The sequence below is a fragment of the Cottoperca gobio genome, chromosome 16 (genome assembly GCF_900634415.1).
Source record: "Cottoperca gobio chromosome 16, fCotGob3.1, whole genome shotgun sequence".
NCBI classification, from domain to species: Eukaryota; Metazoa; Chordata; class Actinopteri; order Perciformes; family Bovichtidae; genus Cottoperca; species Cottoperca gobio.
In genome coordinates this window covers 17,432,006-17,449,575 of record NC_041370.1, presented here as the reverse complement: position 1 = coordinate 17,449,575, position 17,570 = coordinate 17,432,006, and the positions used below count along the sequence as shown (strand labels likewise).

At 37.7% G+C, this 17,570-nt stretch overlaps 1 protein-coding gene across 1 annotated transcript in view; it reads left to right on the top strand.

The window, feature by feature from the left end:
- The window catches only part of LOC115021174 (CUB and sushi domain-containing protein 3-like), a 205,022-nt gene that overhangs the window by 12,213 nt on the left and 175,239 nt on the right, over positions 1-17,570 (top strand). The window contains 2 exon segments of the mRNA XM_029451384.1: positions 1,499-1,721; positions 16,794-16,906. Coding sequence (XP_029307244.1) covers positions 1,499-1,721; positions 16,794-16,906 — 336 coding nt within the window.

Here is a 17,570-nt window from a genome sequence, read left to right as displayed (position 1 = left end):
TAATTGGAATTTAGACATGCGACAAACCTTGCCGATATACCCCCAAACCCCCCCACACTTCAGTTAGAGCAGCAGCTCTAGACACAACATCATAAACCTGTATGAGCATGATGTACACTGAATCCATAACGGGATCTATAAGAAGGTCAGGACACTTGATCACTGGATACAGGAGGAGTGAATTAGTCCCGGGGGTCAGTCATCTGGACAATATGTGGAGATGTATACGGTCAGGCACTCTGGGTCAGGACCTCCTTTACATATGGCAAGATGTAAAGATTGTGGGAAAATGTTCCAGAGAATGCAAGGCTTTGTCCAAAAATAATAATAATTATCAGTTTGTCTCAGAGTTTAACATTTTGTTTGCTCACATCAATGTACAAGAAGGCGTACATATTATCAGGAATACTACTGTTTTTCTAGTTAGAGGTCATTTCAGTTGCATAGCTGCTAAGTGTGTCACATACTGCAGTGTGTATATGACCAACACTATGCAAAGCATCCTTTACCTACCGAGTGTGAAAAGTTAATTACACTAGGAGTAAATTGTGAGGGGTAAACCATGCATCTTAATTAAGTTTGCATTTCATTAGACAAGGTACAAGATAGCCTCGAATAAAATTGACTTTTGTTTTTGCGCTGGGACACATTGTGTATGGAAGCATGGTCATACATTGTTCGTGTAAGTGTGGGAGTATACTGGATGTGGAAGGAGAGGCATGCTGTAAATGTCTGTGCATGAGTGAGACAGATTATGTTTGAATATGTGTTTGAGATACAGTTGCTTGGCTGTGGCACATTTACTTATTTACATTACTGTAACACCACTAAGGTTAGCCAAACAATCAGATTATTGTAGTTTGAGAATGATAGTATATTGCTTAACCTAATATGTCAAGGATATTGATTTTTTTAGCAAGCCAGTGCAGCAAAGTGCAAAAATGTATGTTGTGTGGGCTGTGAAACAGGGTGTTAAGGGCTTATGGCATCAAATTGGAAGACCTTGCTTGTTGCCTGTCTCTGGGGCTTTTTGACCCACTGGAAAGAAGTGGGCTGTAACAACACATCACTAGCCTTTTGTTCGATATAACATTGAAAAACATCATAGTCCCAAATTATGCATTTTACTTCCATAATGACAGCAGTATTTGTTACAGCACATTGTTTTGTTTTTCTATTTTAATTTGAAGGGGAACTGAAAACATAAATGGAAAAACAAAACTTGGCTCTTATTCAGCTGGTTGCCAGATTTCCCTCACAGCTTCTGCCAGCATGAAACAATGTGCATTTTACAAACAATTTGTTGAAGAAATACAGGGTGCACACAGTTGTTACAATAAAAATGTTACATGGAATATCATGCGTACAGGCCTATTTAACAGTTTTAAGGCCATTCTGTTTATTTATTGCTGCTTGGATGTGTGCACCATGCAAAATTAAGTATATTTTCATACACACTAACATTTGATAATGACTGCGTGTTTTTCTCTCTTTCCAGGTTTTATCCATACCTGCGGAGGCACTTTAAAAGGGAGGAATGGGACGATAGAAAGCCCCGGGTTTCCATATGGATATCCAAATGGAGCGAACTGTACCTGGGTGATTGTTGCCGAGGAGGGGAGCAGGATTCATATAGTTTTTCAATCTTTCGCAGTGGAGGAGGAATATGACTTTTTATCTTTGTATGACGGGCATCCACACCCGGCTAACTTCAGGACAAGGTAAGGAAGCGGCCCTGAAGCCATGAACCTTGAAGGCTGTGTTTGAAGGCTGACAGGCAAAGGGAAAGGAAGTAAGAGGGAGGGAAGCCTTCAATGATCACTTCAAATGGAAGGTTAATCTTTAATGTACACAAGACAAAGACTGCTTATTCTTGGCAGGCACGTCCGCGGTAGTGTGTGTGGATTGTAGCCTACTGTGGTCACAGTTTCCGACATGGTTTTTGCAGAATTGAAATGCCCTCACAAAACTACTGACAACTCTAATTTGGATTTTACATGTGAAAAACTTATTGTGTTTTGGTTTAAAAGGAACCAACTTGCAATAATATTTCTTGTACAACAACTAAAAAGACTTTACATTTCATTTAAATGTATTTTTTCAGCAGCAAAAGGAAAAATAAGTAAATTATTCTGTTCTAAAACAAAGTGTCTGAAATAGAATGTATTTCTGAATGAGCTAGCTATGTGGGCTTCAGTAAAGCATGGGTCAGCTCAGTAGCTGCCGTCCTTTATTCTAATGCTTCAATGGAGGAGACAGAGGTAGAGAAAAACGTGAAAATCAAAAAAAAGAATTTCCTTGCTTAATTTAATCACTTAACAGACAAATAACTGTTGACTACGTCTGCTTTCTGTTACGCCTCAGACACAGGGCAGGAAGACTCAATTGCACGACTCCAGACACAAATATAAAGTGTAAAAAAACCCCCAATACTTTACTTCAATAAAACAAAATCTTAACTCAAAGTTCTCTGAAAAATCACACTGGTACTTGGAACACTGGAACTTACACATGCTATGACAAGGATATGACCAGACGAACTGGCACAAGACAAGGGGAGACATTCTCACAAAAGCCTCACATTTAGGCTTTTTATTGTGGAAAGAAGCTTCTATGATTCTTTTTATATTTCTCCGTCTCGTCAGTATCTGTCTCTAACAGAATTATTTTGCTCTCACTGTGTTTGATTTTACGGGACGGTAAATTCACTATGTGGCTGCATACTGTTTGATAATTGAATTTAATAAAGAAAAGATTAAGACCCATGGTGAGTTGACATTTTTGCAATGGAAGCTCATCGTACTGAACCCACATGTAAGATATCATTAGGGATGGACATAAGACACCAAATAGGAAGTGCATGCTTAGATACAGAAATACAGGTTTTAGTTACAGACATGTAACACAATTCTTGAAGGTTTTTGTGGGACATGCGCTGCTCAAGGATTTTGATTAATAAATATTTCTGATGCTTCTTATTGAACACACTTAAATCACCAACTAGTCTAGTGAGAAAAAATCCTTTAATATCTAAATATTTAGTTGTTTGGCCATAAAAAAGAAGACACATGTCTGATTCAGAAAGAATCTGAACTGCAGCTTTCTTAGAATGTTCTTTTCCCTACTTCCCCAAATAAAACCTGCTTTAAAGTGTTTGGATTTCAAAGGAAAACGCCATAAAGGTTTCACATTTTCTTTGTCAAACCAAATTGCCCAAAAATAAACCCACTCTTTATAGATAAGTGTTCTGTGTACTATGAGAAGATTATCTCTCGTCTGAGCTGATACACACGTCAGCTTTTAAACATGTCAAAAGCCTTTTTTTAAAGGGCATCTTAGTGTCTGATTATCCACTTCTATTCACAAGCATGCTTCATCATAGGTGAATGTGGGGTCCATTTTTCTCTGAAACACTCAAACAGACTGATGATTTCTCCTGGTTTATTTATGTGACTCATCTTCAGTGGAAGTGGACCAAAGTCACATGGTACTACAATGAAGGATGTAAAGCAAAGAGGGGGATAATTCACGAGATGAATCATTGTTGATACTCTAGCAGCTGAATCACTTTAGATACTTAAAAGATTATGTTGCATAATGATTCTTTCAAGGTCAGTCTTATGAGAAGTGTGTCACCATGTTGACTGACTCCACATCTCTTAATGAACTCACATATATTAGTCGTGGCGCAAATAGTTTTAAAAAGCCCTTAAAATATAATGCCTTGTCTATGAGCAATTACAGAGTAATTACTTACTATGACTGTGCATTCCTATTGTTCTCTCGAGAAGCATAATAAAGTATTGCTCTTAGCTTTTTCTCCATACTAGTGAAATCATTGTTGCAAAAGTACTTTAAATTGAGCCAAACCAAAAATATTAAGCATCACCACAACACATTGTCTCAAACCTGTTTTATAAACAGAGGGCATTTTAATGCCACTAATTTGAGTTTAATGGCAGTAAAATGGCACATCACCAAGTTATGTGATCACACACATGCTGTTGACGTTGTGTCATATGCTGAGTCACATTTATTGACTGTTAAGTAGCCTATAACAAGTGTTGTCACAGTGCCAGAATATTTTATTCAGTACCAATATTAACTTACAAACCTTAGTGCAATTTTGAAAAAGATCATCTTAAATCCGGTAAACAGTAGTGGGCAAAGGAGAGTCAACCCCTCCATTAAGAAGACATTTACACCGGTAAGTCCCCCATAGCGGCCTACGTGCCAATTTCCAATTATTCCTGAATGCAGCACAATTATCCCACACTCCAACGAAAAGTGTTCGTCAGAGAAAAGACACCTGTGATGAAGGAGATGGTGGAGAGGCACCTCCAGTTGTGCTAATAACTTTAGTACTTCGCTTGTTTCACCCCCCTTCGTTTACATTATTAGTTAATTTGCTCACAGTAATTACTGTAGGTAAAGTTAGCCAGGTCTAGCTAGATAACGGCTTTGCTAACGTAACAGCTAAATGTAAAAAGATGAATTAATGTTGGACACAATTATTGATAATATCGGACATTTGACTGGAAACTAAAACCAACATGGCAGAAAGATTAGCGTCATACTGCGTCTGCAAACTTGAGGTAAGTTGCTATGTCACTGAAATTGCAGAGGCTCAAGCACGTTTAATGCTGCATATTATACATTTAAGTATAAGTGTAGCTAATGTCAATTGTTATTTCTTTTTAAATCTGTCTTACTGTCACGACGTAGTTGGGTAACGTAACGTAAAATGACCAGAGCCATGATTAATATTATTAGGTTCACCTGTGCTTTTCCAGATGTGACAAAATCCCTCGTGAAAACTTCTGTTGTTAAGACATGTCAGAGTGGAGATGCATTTATTACGATTAGAAGTAACATTAGACTACACTTAATTGAGTTTTTATTTGGTGTAATTTACCATCAGTTTATGTGTGAAAACATACCAACAAAAACAATGCTTCTAAATTGTAAGGTATGTAAAGTTAGGTGGCTAAATTACATAAACACTATACAATATTGTGCAATTCAAAACAAACCTTAAAAGGTTCTTCATTGCTGTAGCTGACTTTTTTTGGTTTCATGAAATTGCTAAGGCATTAAGGATATTGTGTCTATGCCCAGTATTTATTGCCGTTTTTAAAACAGGTTGATTATGCTGTCAGTATTTGAGAACAAGTTTGTTTTTACCTTATTCATCTAAGTTGAGTTACCTCAGTTCACTTATTGTGGTTTAAATGATCATATGATGTTCATATCAAGTTGCAAGCCCATTCAGTTACAGCTGTTCTAAAGGAAGCAACTTGTTAAAGTGCAAAGGTGTAATTATTGTATTGATAAAAGTGACTGCAGCTGCACTGGTATGGGAGTTTTTAGACAGACATGGGCAGGAAATCTGTCAGAATTGGTTGGAGCATCAACTTATTCTGTGTTGTTTGCTTAGGTTTAGGCAAGGGCTTCGATTAGTTTGACATGATTCCTCATCTAATGGCATCTTCCAGATTACATTTTTTTATCTTGTTCCTTTTCTCACCAACCGAAAATGTATCCTAAAACTAAAGAAGGTGTAATTGTAATTTCTTCTGTTCAAGAAGTGGAGTTCTATTCACAAACTACACTATACAAACAATTGCCACTGTAATAAGACCAAAAACAAACTGTAATTGGCTTATTCAGTCATTTATCTGCCTCAAATAGTGTGCCGCTTTAGTGTTATGGATGGGGGAGGGTTAGAAACATGTTCTTACAATGTTTCTTCAGTTGTTGGACCTGTTTATTAATGTTTACTATTATTGTGCAAAACCTGTTTGAGAAATATGAGTTATATCTTCCTGCGGTTGTCTCTTCACAGTTTAAACTTTGGTGTTATAACTGATCCATCTCTCTTGTAATCCTAGCAGTGACGCGGGAGAAGGGCATTGCTTGCCATGTGTTGGTGTGTTGGGTTTGCAGAACCATACCAGTTCACAATGCAAAACTGAACCACTGTAAAAGCATGCAAGGCATGCAGCTCAAGGCTGAACGCTAAAGAAAATTCTGCACACAAAACTCTATTATGTCTTTATCAAACATTAAATGACTTCACCCAAATTACCTTATTGAATCTAGAATTAATTTAGACATTTTTAAGATCTAGTTGGAATATTGGGAATTATCTTGAATCATTTAGTTATCAGTTATTATTAATATTGAAATGTAACACAGTAGGGCTGGGTGATGTTCGAAGTCCATATCAAGGCATTAATATTTGTCTGATATACCATAATATAGCAAAATGAAGCAAAGTCACATATAAGAGACTCAAGCTGGTGTTCAGTGCAATGAACTGTCTTGTTAGTTATTGCTTCAGGCTAACCATGTAGACAAACATTTTCAGTGTTTAATTGCTATTGCATAGAATCATTTGGGACGACATAATTAGGCCTATGCTAAATGATAACAGTATGATCATATTGTGAAATGACTTCAGTGGAAAATGCTAAACAATTAGGGACATGACAATATTATTTCCAAACCCCATATCTACTGTATTTATTTTTATGTTCAGGAATGGCAGTTTTTACTTTGGCCTAATGATTATGGATATTAATTATAATGACAAATAAAGATAATAGATATCTTTTTCTTAAGTGGATGACAGCAAATCTCAGATTATCCCTATATCAGTTGATCCAATTTGCAGTCTGAACCTGTAGAGATAACATGCTCTCAATTTGACCAAATGAGGTGAAAAGAAAATGCAGAACGTTTTAACTTTAACTGCTTTGTCCCCATAATGCTGGTGGTCAGTGATGAGAGAAAAAGGCAGAAAGAAACATGTAGTAGCGAAGTGTGCAATGCTGTGTGAGCTGAATACTTTGCTCAGTATTATGCAGTATGATGAAGATTCTGGCTAAGATTTTATTAAACACATTATTAAGTATGCTTTTTTATCCTCAAGTCACACAGACTTTCCTCTTCTGGTACACTGAGGTGTTTGTTTACAGAGATATTGTTTCAAGCATCTGTGGTAAATGGAGGCTGCAATGTTATGCAGTCAGATACAACTCAACAAAGCTCATATCGTGGTGGCTGTGCAGAGTCAATGTCTTGATCAAGATATATGATTGTCATGTGCAGGATGCTTATCTACTAATGTTTTATAATCAGACTGTAGAAATGAAATACATGGAAATGTTCAAGCTTAATGTAATTAACATAGAAACCACTAGGAAGCTAGGCTATATAATGCCATTTTTAAACCAAGGTGCTCTCTACTGAAACTACTGACAAATTAAAAAACATACAATAGACAAAATATCAGTAGATTTAATTGAATGCACAGCTATTGCGTTTTTTTTTTGTGTGAAGGCATATGGCTGTCAAGTTTTATTAGGCTTCAACACGGAAGGAAACCTTGAACTCATGTGTTGCACCTATGGACTATGACAGTTGTCAATTTTCTATTTCAACCAGGAGACTAAAGGAGAGAACAGTACTAGTGATGACGCACTCTTGTGCTTCAGGGATATAGGATCTTTGAAAAGATGGCTGTGTTTCTGTCTTTTGTCATTTCTATTTCTATCCATGAGGGGTACATAATATTATGGGTTGTAATCACCAGAGGCCCCTCAATGCGATATTATCTCCATACTTAAGTCACGATGCAATCTTGTTGCGATTTAAAACATTTTTGTTATACATATCATCTTTAACATATATTAAGATTTATTATCTTTTTTTCAACTGCAAATTATGCAGTCTGACGTCGTCTTTGTTTTGACCAACTTTCTGCCAAGCGCAGACTCAGCCCTCGACTCCACCAGAAAACGTCTCAGCACCATGTAGTGGACTGAAAAAGCAATTGCTCCCAAAAAGTTTAATTTGTATTTGCAATATTACGTTTATATCAATCAATTGCTACAGCCCTAATAGTTTATAAAATAAAGATAGATTTGGCATCTGTGTATGGATACAATATTGCAAGACGAAATATCTGGATATTTAGCATAGTATCAGATTTGTTCTGCTCTCCTAGAGAATATATAAACGTCTGAATGCAGTCCAGTACAAAACCATCACTAACTGACTTAAATGCTAAAGAATGTAATTGAATTAAGACCTTTGACAGAGTCAACATTATAGGCATCATAAAAGTAGATTTAGACAGACAGTTCTATTGGATTACATTAGATTGCACAGGTATACCTAATGAGCTGAAACTCAGAGAGCTGGTCTCTCTGAACAGACTTAAAGCGACTCTTAAAGACATTGAAGCAGATCGCTGTGTCTGTAAAGGTTTTAATTAATGTTGTGATTGTTTTTTTTGTCTGTAACTATGCTGCTGCCTATCTTGGCCAGGACTCTCTTGAAAAAGAGATTTTTAATCTCAATGAGACCTGTCCTGGTAAAATAAAGGTTATAAATAAATAAGAGTGGACAATGAGTGTAGGTGTCTTGCCAACTAGCTTTTAAGAGCCATTGCTGATTCGCTGTGTCAAATATAAGGTTAACAATTTGCAAAACAATAAACCAACGATGATATTTTGCTGAGACTTTTCAAATTCACATGAAACTAATCCTGCCATTCAGAGAGAAGGAGGAAAAGCACAACTAATTCTTGCTACAAGATAAAAGCAAATGGCTCAAAATTCTGATGGGTTTTTGCTGATCCGACCCAAACCTCTAAATAGCAACGTTGTTCTTTGTGTTTCAGTCACACTTTTGTTTTTTCCAAGTGGTGGATTTCCTCACAATATGGGACTATGTTGTGTGGCGCCAGAAAATGATAATTCCATGACAGTCTTTGCTGCGCCTCTAGGGCCCAAAATGTACGCTAGTAAAACGCCTGCTCTTACACAATTAATTCTCTCCAAACCAAAAATGACTGAGATGAAGGAAAAAACAAGCTGCCTTACCTTGTGTTTTCTTACCTTTTTTGTTTAACTTTGTCAAGATGCAGCACAAACTTCCCCATCCTCTCTTTCAACAACTAGTTTTGAAAGGTGTTTTTCTTGTTGTTCCTTCCCTTCTTTGAATGTATGTTGATGTGTTGTTCGCTCAGGTGTATCGTCAGCTGGAATAAATAAGAAGGTGAACACAATGACGGGCAACCCTTTTTTTCTGCTTTTCTTTTCCCCTTAGGTAATTATAAATAGAAACCTTGATAGAGATTAAAGAGGCCTTTAATTTATTTACGCTTTTAATTAATTAAGGGAGAAATTCAGAAGGGAACACGACAAAAGCGACAATGAATTTTTAACACGAAAAATAATCGACATTTCCGTGATGGACCTGATTGAGTGTGTCTCCCCATTGATCTATGTATTCTCTTTGCTCTGTGAAGTTCCCCCCCCATACCTCTCAGTCGGTGCTGCACTTACATTACGTACAATCCCTTGTGCCTGAGAACGGCTGGTTGAGGCACTCATTATTGTGCTGAAATGAAATGCTGAAAATTGTAGAGGAAAGAGGAGGTGAGTTAGTGTATTAAAGCTTTTTATTCCATTGTTGCCCTGCATAAAGAATCACCTGATTTAAGGTGATCTTTTTGCTCTTGTCATTATACAGTTACTATGACAATTGAATTGAATGGTATGTTGATAAAGGCTTAGTTGTTTGCCATCTTTTCTTGCTGCAGCAATGCCTTCGTCAAGGCCCTTAAGTGAACTCAGAACTTAACACTCTAACTATGCACCTAAAAATGTCAAATTGGGTCTTTATTTTGTACTCTCCACAATGTAAATTCAAATAAAGCAACAGCTGTTGCTTTAGGAGTTTGCATGTAATACTTGTATGTGTTTATGTGTTGGTTTCCTTCCATAATCATGGAGACACAGTCATGTGACCTGGCAATTGAAAAGGTCTCCAGTGCTCGACATTAACGCTTGCCCACTTGCCTGGGGCAAGTAATCTCTGTGTACGGGCAAGTGGAATGCCTCATGCAGTTTCCTGATCGGGCAAGTGAAAAATAAATGTGATCTTTATTAGGAATGTCCCGATCCGATCTCAAAGATTGTTGATGTAGAGTAAGGCATTTTTTAACTGATCAGTATTGGAGCAGAGGAGAGAATATGAATGCGCAAAGCAGCAATGCAGTAAACACGGAAATGTGCACATAAATGAAATAAATAACATAAGCGTTTAGTTTATTTAATAAAAGAGCACCTGTTCAATGTGAAAAGTGAGTTATATATATATATATATATATATATATATATATATATATAACTCAAGTCAATTAAAGTGTCCTTTGCACATTTAATTTTCAGTGTGAATTTGTATCTTGTGTTTTTAACTGAAAGCTTGTTATCCAAAACGAACTGGATTTGCATTGTTGTGCCTTTTGGCCACAGTTTTTTTTTTAAGTTAAGAAATATAAAGTTATTAAGTGTACAGAATCATTGTGTATTCTTGTGCATTTTACTGGTGTCAACACATTGCCCTGTGCGTACACATTTTTATGATAAAGCACTTAGTATACAACCCTCCCTTTTATTTCGCAGGGAGTGTTTCCATCATAGGTTACATTACATGCATGAATCATAGCAGTGGTTTCTAATGTAATACAGAAATAACAGAGAGGTTAACTCCATTAATCCTGACATTTACCTTACACATTTAACAATTCTTAACCCTCTTAGTCACTTGAGTTGGCACTTCAGGAGTTTAAGGTGGTAAAACTGTGACTCATGACCAGTGTATTTGCTACTCTTGTTATGCCCTGTGATACAATTCTGAAGGCTGAACAGTTCTACTCTTGGAACAAGTGATGCCACTAATGCCAAGTGGTTTGGTTTATAATGCCTATTTTAACACAGAACAGAGTGCAAAAAGTACATGTGCAGTACATACAAATTATGCAGCTGACTAGAGTCAAAGCAGATACTAAAGAAATGTGTTGCTAAATAGTGCACAGACTTGGCCACAACTAATCCATGTAGTGTTTTTTTGCAGTGAAAAGATGAAGAATATAAATGAAACAAAGTATTGCATGCATGGAAATGAAAAGTGTAAGCCATTTTGACACCATATCTGTCTTCAGTCACAAGCAACCCATTGGGTGAAGGAACTTTGTGACTCATTATGACTCTTGCACTTGATAAAAATCACTTTTCAAATAACTGATAGTAGCTTGAGGTTTCCATGAAGTAAAAGCGGGATCAATGGCTGTGCAGTGCTTCAATCAAATTGAATCTTTGCTTAGTCCGTCTTCTCCTCTTCACACAAATATACCAGAACCACAATGCAGATGGCATACATGGAGAAGAGGATTAATTACCCTTTTGTCTGCACACCTGTTAACTAATCAGCTTATCTGAGTTGAAGTGATGGCTCATGTATCCCAGTTTTGTTTTTACATTTGACACTTCTTTTCACATCAGGAGAATCACTTGCAGATGCCTGATAATGAAAAATGACAATGTGATTCTTTGCAAAACTAAAGTTGAGTGGCATACTAGACACACATTCTCCATATTACATTTGTTTGCAATTCAAGATATTATATTTTTTCAGTCTTAAAACACAGAGAAGTGCCCAGGAGGATTTAATTGATAGGATGATTGGACCTTTGTTACTGCAGTTATTAAAATGAAATGTCAGTGGCTGTGGCTGCTGTATTGAATTAGGACATGTCAGTGCAAAATAAGTCTATTAATCATTCCCTGCTGTTTTTTCTCCTTGTTTTGAGGAGACAGCTTGCAGGAAGGCCATTATCCTGTTTTACTGTTTGCTTTAATTGCTGCTTAATGCTGTAGGTAAGATCAGTCAGAACACTTCAGGGCTCTACCCCCTTTGTCTGTATTTATTTTTATTTATTTTTCACAGCAGTGTAGCAACAAGGAGAGGTGGGCAGAGGCAAAGAAAGAGAGTTACAAAGAGGCAAAGCGACACAAACGGTGAACCAGCAAGACAGTAAAAGTTAAGGTAACAGTGAATAAGAGCAACCTCCTGCAACGAGAAACCGAGAAAGTGAGAAAGTGAGAGAGAGCTAATGTGTCAAAAAGGGTTAGTGTGACAGAGAGGGAAAGACAGATGGAGGTAGAGAGACAGTGAGTCAGACAAATAGAGGTACATCATTCCCATGTCTCTCTCCTCTCTCTCTTTATGGCACGCCACTACCGTGACACACTAATCAGATGGCGGGAATGTCTGACAGCTACCTTCAGGGCTGATGTAGTGTGTTCAGGTGGAAACATAGGCTGCATCTGTCCAGGCAATCATTGGCACACTGTTCCCAGGCACACATAAGCATTCTGCTGCCACTGATGCTGCTTGGATCCATAAACGGGACACCTGCCGTCTCCAGACCCACAGTGGCTTTTTTGGTTGACATGGTTGAGTCCATTACAGATGCAGCAGAAGCAGTTTCTATCTGAATCACACTTTGTAGCACTTTTCACAATTTCTATTAGTAGAGCTTCACAAAGTTTTAATTTAGTATTGAATTTTTTTTTGTAAATGAGCTTTTCCATCATCTCATAAAAGTTTCCATCTCTCTCACTCATGCCTAAAGGAAGTTGTGATTACTGTATGCTATGCCACTGTGAAGACTTATTTTTGATTTTGAACAGGCTTTAAACAAACTCCTTTTATTCATTTTCATGCAAATATCTTTGTGTATGACTTCTAATGCACCAGCTTCTGTCACCATCACAGGTCAAAACCAATAATGTTGCTGTTTGGCTAGGAATGAGACTGCAACTGTACGCCAGATGAGATGGTTTTCTCTGGAATTGTAATTGTTTTGTCACAAAATGATTGTATATTTTAATTCAAACATAAATCGTATTTGGCTTGCATGTAACCTTATTCATAGGATATAAAGTAGTCCTTTAAACCCTCTTGTTCTTATTTGCGAATTCTCTACCACTTTTTAAAGAAAGTTGAATATAGCAGGTCTATAAATAGTGTGGATAAAAAAAATCATTTTTTGTCACTTCACACCAGAGTAAAGCCAGTAAACCAGCTAGGGCTTTTGCGGTGAGCTGGAATAAAGTGTAGATTAAATGCAAGTGTTTGTCCGATTGCCAGATGTTTTAATAGCAAAGTATCCTTGAGAAGTTATAGTTACTATGACAAATTTAACAATTTTATGACAGCATTAGTGTCTCTCCTTGTATTAAACTTTACTGTCTCAAATGAAAATGAAAGTTCCCTAGTGTGTCATACCTCCCAAAATCATATTAGGGCATTCAAATGGGAGTGTGATTTAGTTGCAGGCTTGTGTCTGATATATCTCACCCATAAGCTCCGTGTGTCTGAGGAGACGGCAAGCCCCATTGTGTTTATTTGTTGATGTCATTTTCCAACTACTCACCCGATGCTCCGTTGCCAAAGCAACAGGTGGCAGTGAATGCCAGATGATGAAGATCTCTTTGTCTGTTTTTCTTTCAGAAAGACCATCTTAGGTCGCGATGTGCTTCTTTTGGTTTTAAACAAACCAAAACGCATAAGATATTCCAAAGACTCCTTGAGACAATGCTGTTCATTTGGAGTTGTTGTTATTTATAGGATATTATGCTCTGATTTTACTGGTCCGGTCCACTTGAGATCACATTTTGCTGTATGTGGCCCCTGAACTAAAATTAGTTTGACACCCCTGGCCTAGACTGTCTCCTCCTAATCCCTCTCACTGACTGCCTTTTTAGAAGATATTCTCCCCTCGTGTACACTAACTCCATGACATCCTCATTCCCTTGCTATTTTGTGCCATGATGACAACAGTGCAATCTAAGAAAGGATTTAGCCGGTTGAGTCTTGGAACATGGGTCTGAGGTTCAGTTTGACATGGCTAAGCCTTTTCTACGGCATTTTATTCACCTGGCTGGTGGTCATGAGAAAATATATATTTTTTATTTCAGATATCCTGAACTGGTGGTTGTAGGAGAATAAAAAATGCCTAGGCTTTTGCATATCAGGACTAATTTTCCTATTCCAGTGTTTCCCACAGGATTCTATGCAACTACAATGTGTGCTCCTTGCACCCTTTAGGTGGGTCCAGGGGCATGCATTAATCTGTTGCACTTTGAGAACTTTTGTGCTCTTGTAAACAAAAAATAAATAAATAAATGATGAGCCTCTTTCTCAGACTTCAAGTACCCCGTGAAGTGGCGAAGCCCGTGGCTTGGGACTCTGTTAAACTCATGGCTGGAGAGATTATGACTAGACGGGTCGCCACAGTCTTGTGATTAATGGGAAACACTGCTATCCTCCACAGTCAATTCTGTAACACAAATTAATGAGTTTGCTTAACTTTTTTGATTTATTGGACAAACTAATTCAGTGTTAATGTTCCCACTTCTTCAGTAGCCATTCTTCTTGGTAGGTTGGCATCAACCTTTTGTGCGAGCATGTACTTTGCAGCCACTGATTGTTCCGTGGTTTTCTGTTCTGCTCAGCCAATAATTAGCTCCCACATGGATCCCACGCCCGAACACTTGTAGTATGGAGGGATAATTTTAAAGACTACTCAGCTTGACAACCAACTGTTTCATTGAAAAGAGTGAAGAGAGTATTGAAAAGAAAGAAGGGTTAACATTGGGATCAGAGAGAAAGGCCAGGATTACTCACTTGTCTTTTTCACTGGGGCTTTTGTGAACAGAAGCACAGAACCGATGTCCGGTCAAATTCATGTGTCCACCATAGGCCGTACATAACTAGTGGACGTGGTCACCGTGAAGCGTTTGTTTTTTGACCGTTGCCATCTTGTTTTAAAAAATATATATTTGGGATGCTAAATTTGGCTAGCGAAAAACAGGCTTCTTTGTAATGTACTTACCTGATTAAATTAGCAGCCTACTCCATGTCTTTTAGTACAACAAGTTAAACTAAGAAGCCAAGTATGATGGCTAAAGGAGGATGCCCTGGTAGCTCACCTTAATATAGTTTAAACGGGTGAGTTATACAAAAAGCCAACCAATTGTTATGAACAGGGAAATTAGTTATAGACACCACAACTATTTTTTGCACCAGATTGTGAACATGCTTATTACTGCTGTAAAGTTGGGCATTTTAACATGGTGGTCAATAGGGATTGAATTGCTTTTGGAGCCAGCCTCAAGTGTCCATTCGAGGAACTGTAATTTTTGGCACTTCTGTATTGGCTTAATTTTTCATCCCCAGAGGCTGCCGCTTGCTTTCCAACCATAACATTTTTATGTGAACTCTGGCTGGAGCAATGTTTCCAGAAAAGGTTTCTAATAATCTACTAAGATTTCTGTGAGAGATTTCATTCAATATTTTCCACATCTGTAGATATTTGTTTCCTATAGCATAGCATAGCATAGCATAGCATAGCATAGCATAGCATAGCATAGCATAGCTCAGCACTCTGTACACTTTTGGGTTTTGGGCATACAAAATGAATGACATTGACTTTTGATATTTATATTGCCTAACCAAATGTAATTGAAACTTTAATAATTAATAACATAGTGACATTGTTTTACTGGGCTGCCTCTCTCTCTCCTGTGCTCGCTGTTTTTGTTTAAGCACTCCAAAAAAAAAATTCAAGCGATGCACAGGCTTGCCTCCATTTTCTATTTAACCATGATGGCATGCAAATTCAGTACAGTTCTCATGCGAGTGATTAAGCTTCTAACAAGGTCACATTTTCAGTTCTGTTTCCTCCATAAATGTATTCAAAATGGCATCATGTGGCAATTGACTTTTAGCAGTACCTTGGCACGCTGTGCAGTACCTGCGACCAAGCGTAATTATTTACTGCTCGGACCAGCACAGTTCACAGTACTGTAATTGGAAACTCTATTGAGGCTGTAAATACAGCATCCTCTTCTTTGCTGTCACAGGACAAAGTTCTGTTTTTCCACACTTGAGCCACTACAGACATTATTCACCTGGCTTATTATCATGTAGAGGTTCAGTCACTCAAACAACCCTGAACTAGCAGCGGAAAATAACAAGAGACAACTAGATGGCAATAGAGAAGGTGACATTTTGTCTTATGCGCAAGTTCTGTCCATTCTACACAGCGTGCCTTACAGCAGTGAAAGGTCGATAGAACATCAGCAACTGCAGCTGAAGAATGGTCAGCAACACATCTTGTTTACGACGTCGTGAAAGTAAATGGATTTGTTTGGATCTGCACCTAATTTGAAATGCAGTAATGAAGCAGTCTGTTACAATGCAGCTGCCAGCCATCAAACATCATCCAACAATCGGGAAGGTTCTCGCTTGGGTTTTGATTGTATAGTACCCAGTATATTATTGGTGGACAAATTGCATCACAATTCTCAGAGCAGTTCTGTTTTATTAGACACACAATGCTACAATGCACAAATTCACTAGTGGTGTGAGGTTTGAGGTCTTTGAACAGTCATCATTTTTAGTGATGGTTACTTTGGTGTGCAGTTTTTCGGCATCATTGCATTTTGGTGCACACATCTCTCAACAGGAATTTACAAACGTTACGGTTAGCCACCTTGTGGCCTATCAAATTTAAATGTTAAATGATAGATGTTTAACAAACCCAGGTAGTGTTTTAGTTTCTGCCTCACAACTTTTCAACAGTGTTTACTTTTTAGGATTATAACAATTTGGGGAAACAGCCTAAATGGTAGTAAACGTCACTCGGCATCCCTTGCTGAAAGTTGATTGCGCTTGAACTTGTGTGGTTTTAGCATGTGAAAGCTGAAAAATGGAAATGTTTTACCACATATTTCTTTTAATTTATGTTGGTTTGTTGGACTGTCATTCTATGTATTTAATTAAAGTGATTGTCTTGCATGTAATTCATATAAGATTCATATAAATGAAATCACACATTGAGTACTGAGTTGTCTTTCTCTCATCTGCAGGTTAACAGGATTTACCATGCCTGCGCCTGTTACCAGTTCTGGCTCCATTTTTTCTCTGAGGCTTACCAGTGACTTTGCAGTAAGCGCTCATGGATTTAAGGTCGTTTACGAAGGTAAGAAAAGCATCATTTCTTCTTTTTGACTGTTATTGTCATAAAAAATGTCCATATTAATGAATGTGGTATTTTTGAAAAAAAATAAAAATAATAATCCATCCGCCAGGATAAGTAGACGCCATTTATTCTTAAGAGAGGGACGTGTGATCACACTTATCTCATCTGAAGTCCTGTAGGACTTCCACTGTTGAGTTATGGAAACATTAGGTACCTTTTTCTCTATTAAAAATAATCTTATATTTCCCAATTCAACATCCCTTCCCCCAAAGTCCTGAACCTTTTCTGCAACTCCACAGGTGCATCTGAAATTGCTTAGCAGATGGCGATGGGAATTAGTTGAACTAATGGAGTACCGAGTTATCTATGTTGAAGCAGAGCTGAATGCAGCAGGGAGCTGTCTAAATATGAACTTTCCTTCTGTTACCAACTGCTCACCCCTACGATTTCCCCCTCTGCTCCTTCATGTGAACTCCATCGGTCATCCATCTCTAGTTCTCTTTTTTTTCTCCTTTCCTTCATTTTCATCCATATTTAATGATTTCTTAATCATTCCTTTCTTTTCCTCCTTGTTTTACCATCTTACCTCTTTTCCTACCTTTCTCTTCTTCTCCATTCATCCTACCTCCTGCCCACATGCTTTTTCGGCTTGTCCTGCTCCACT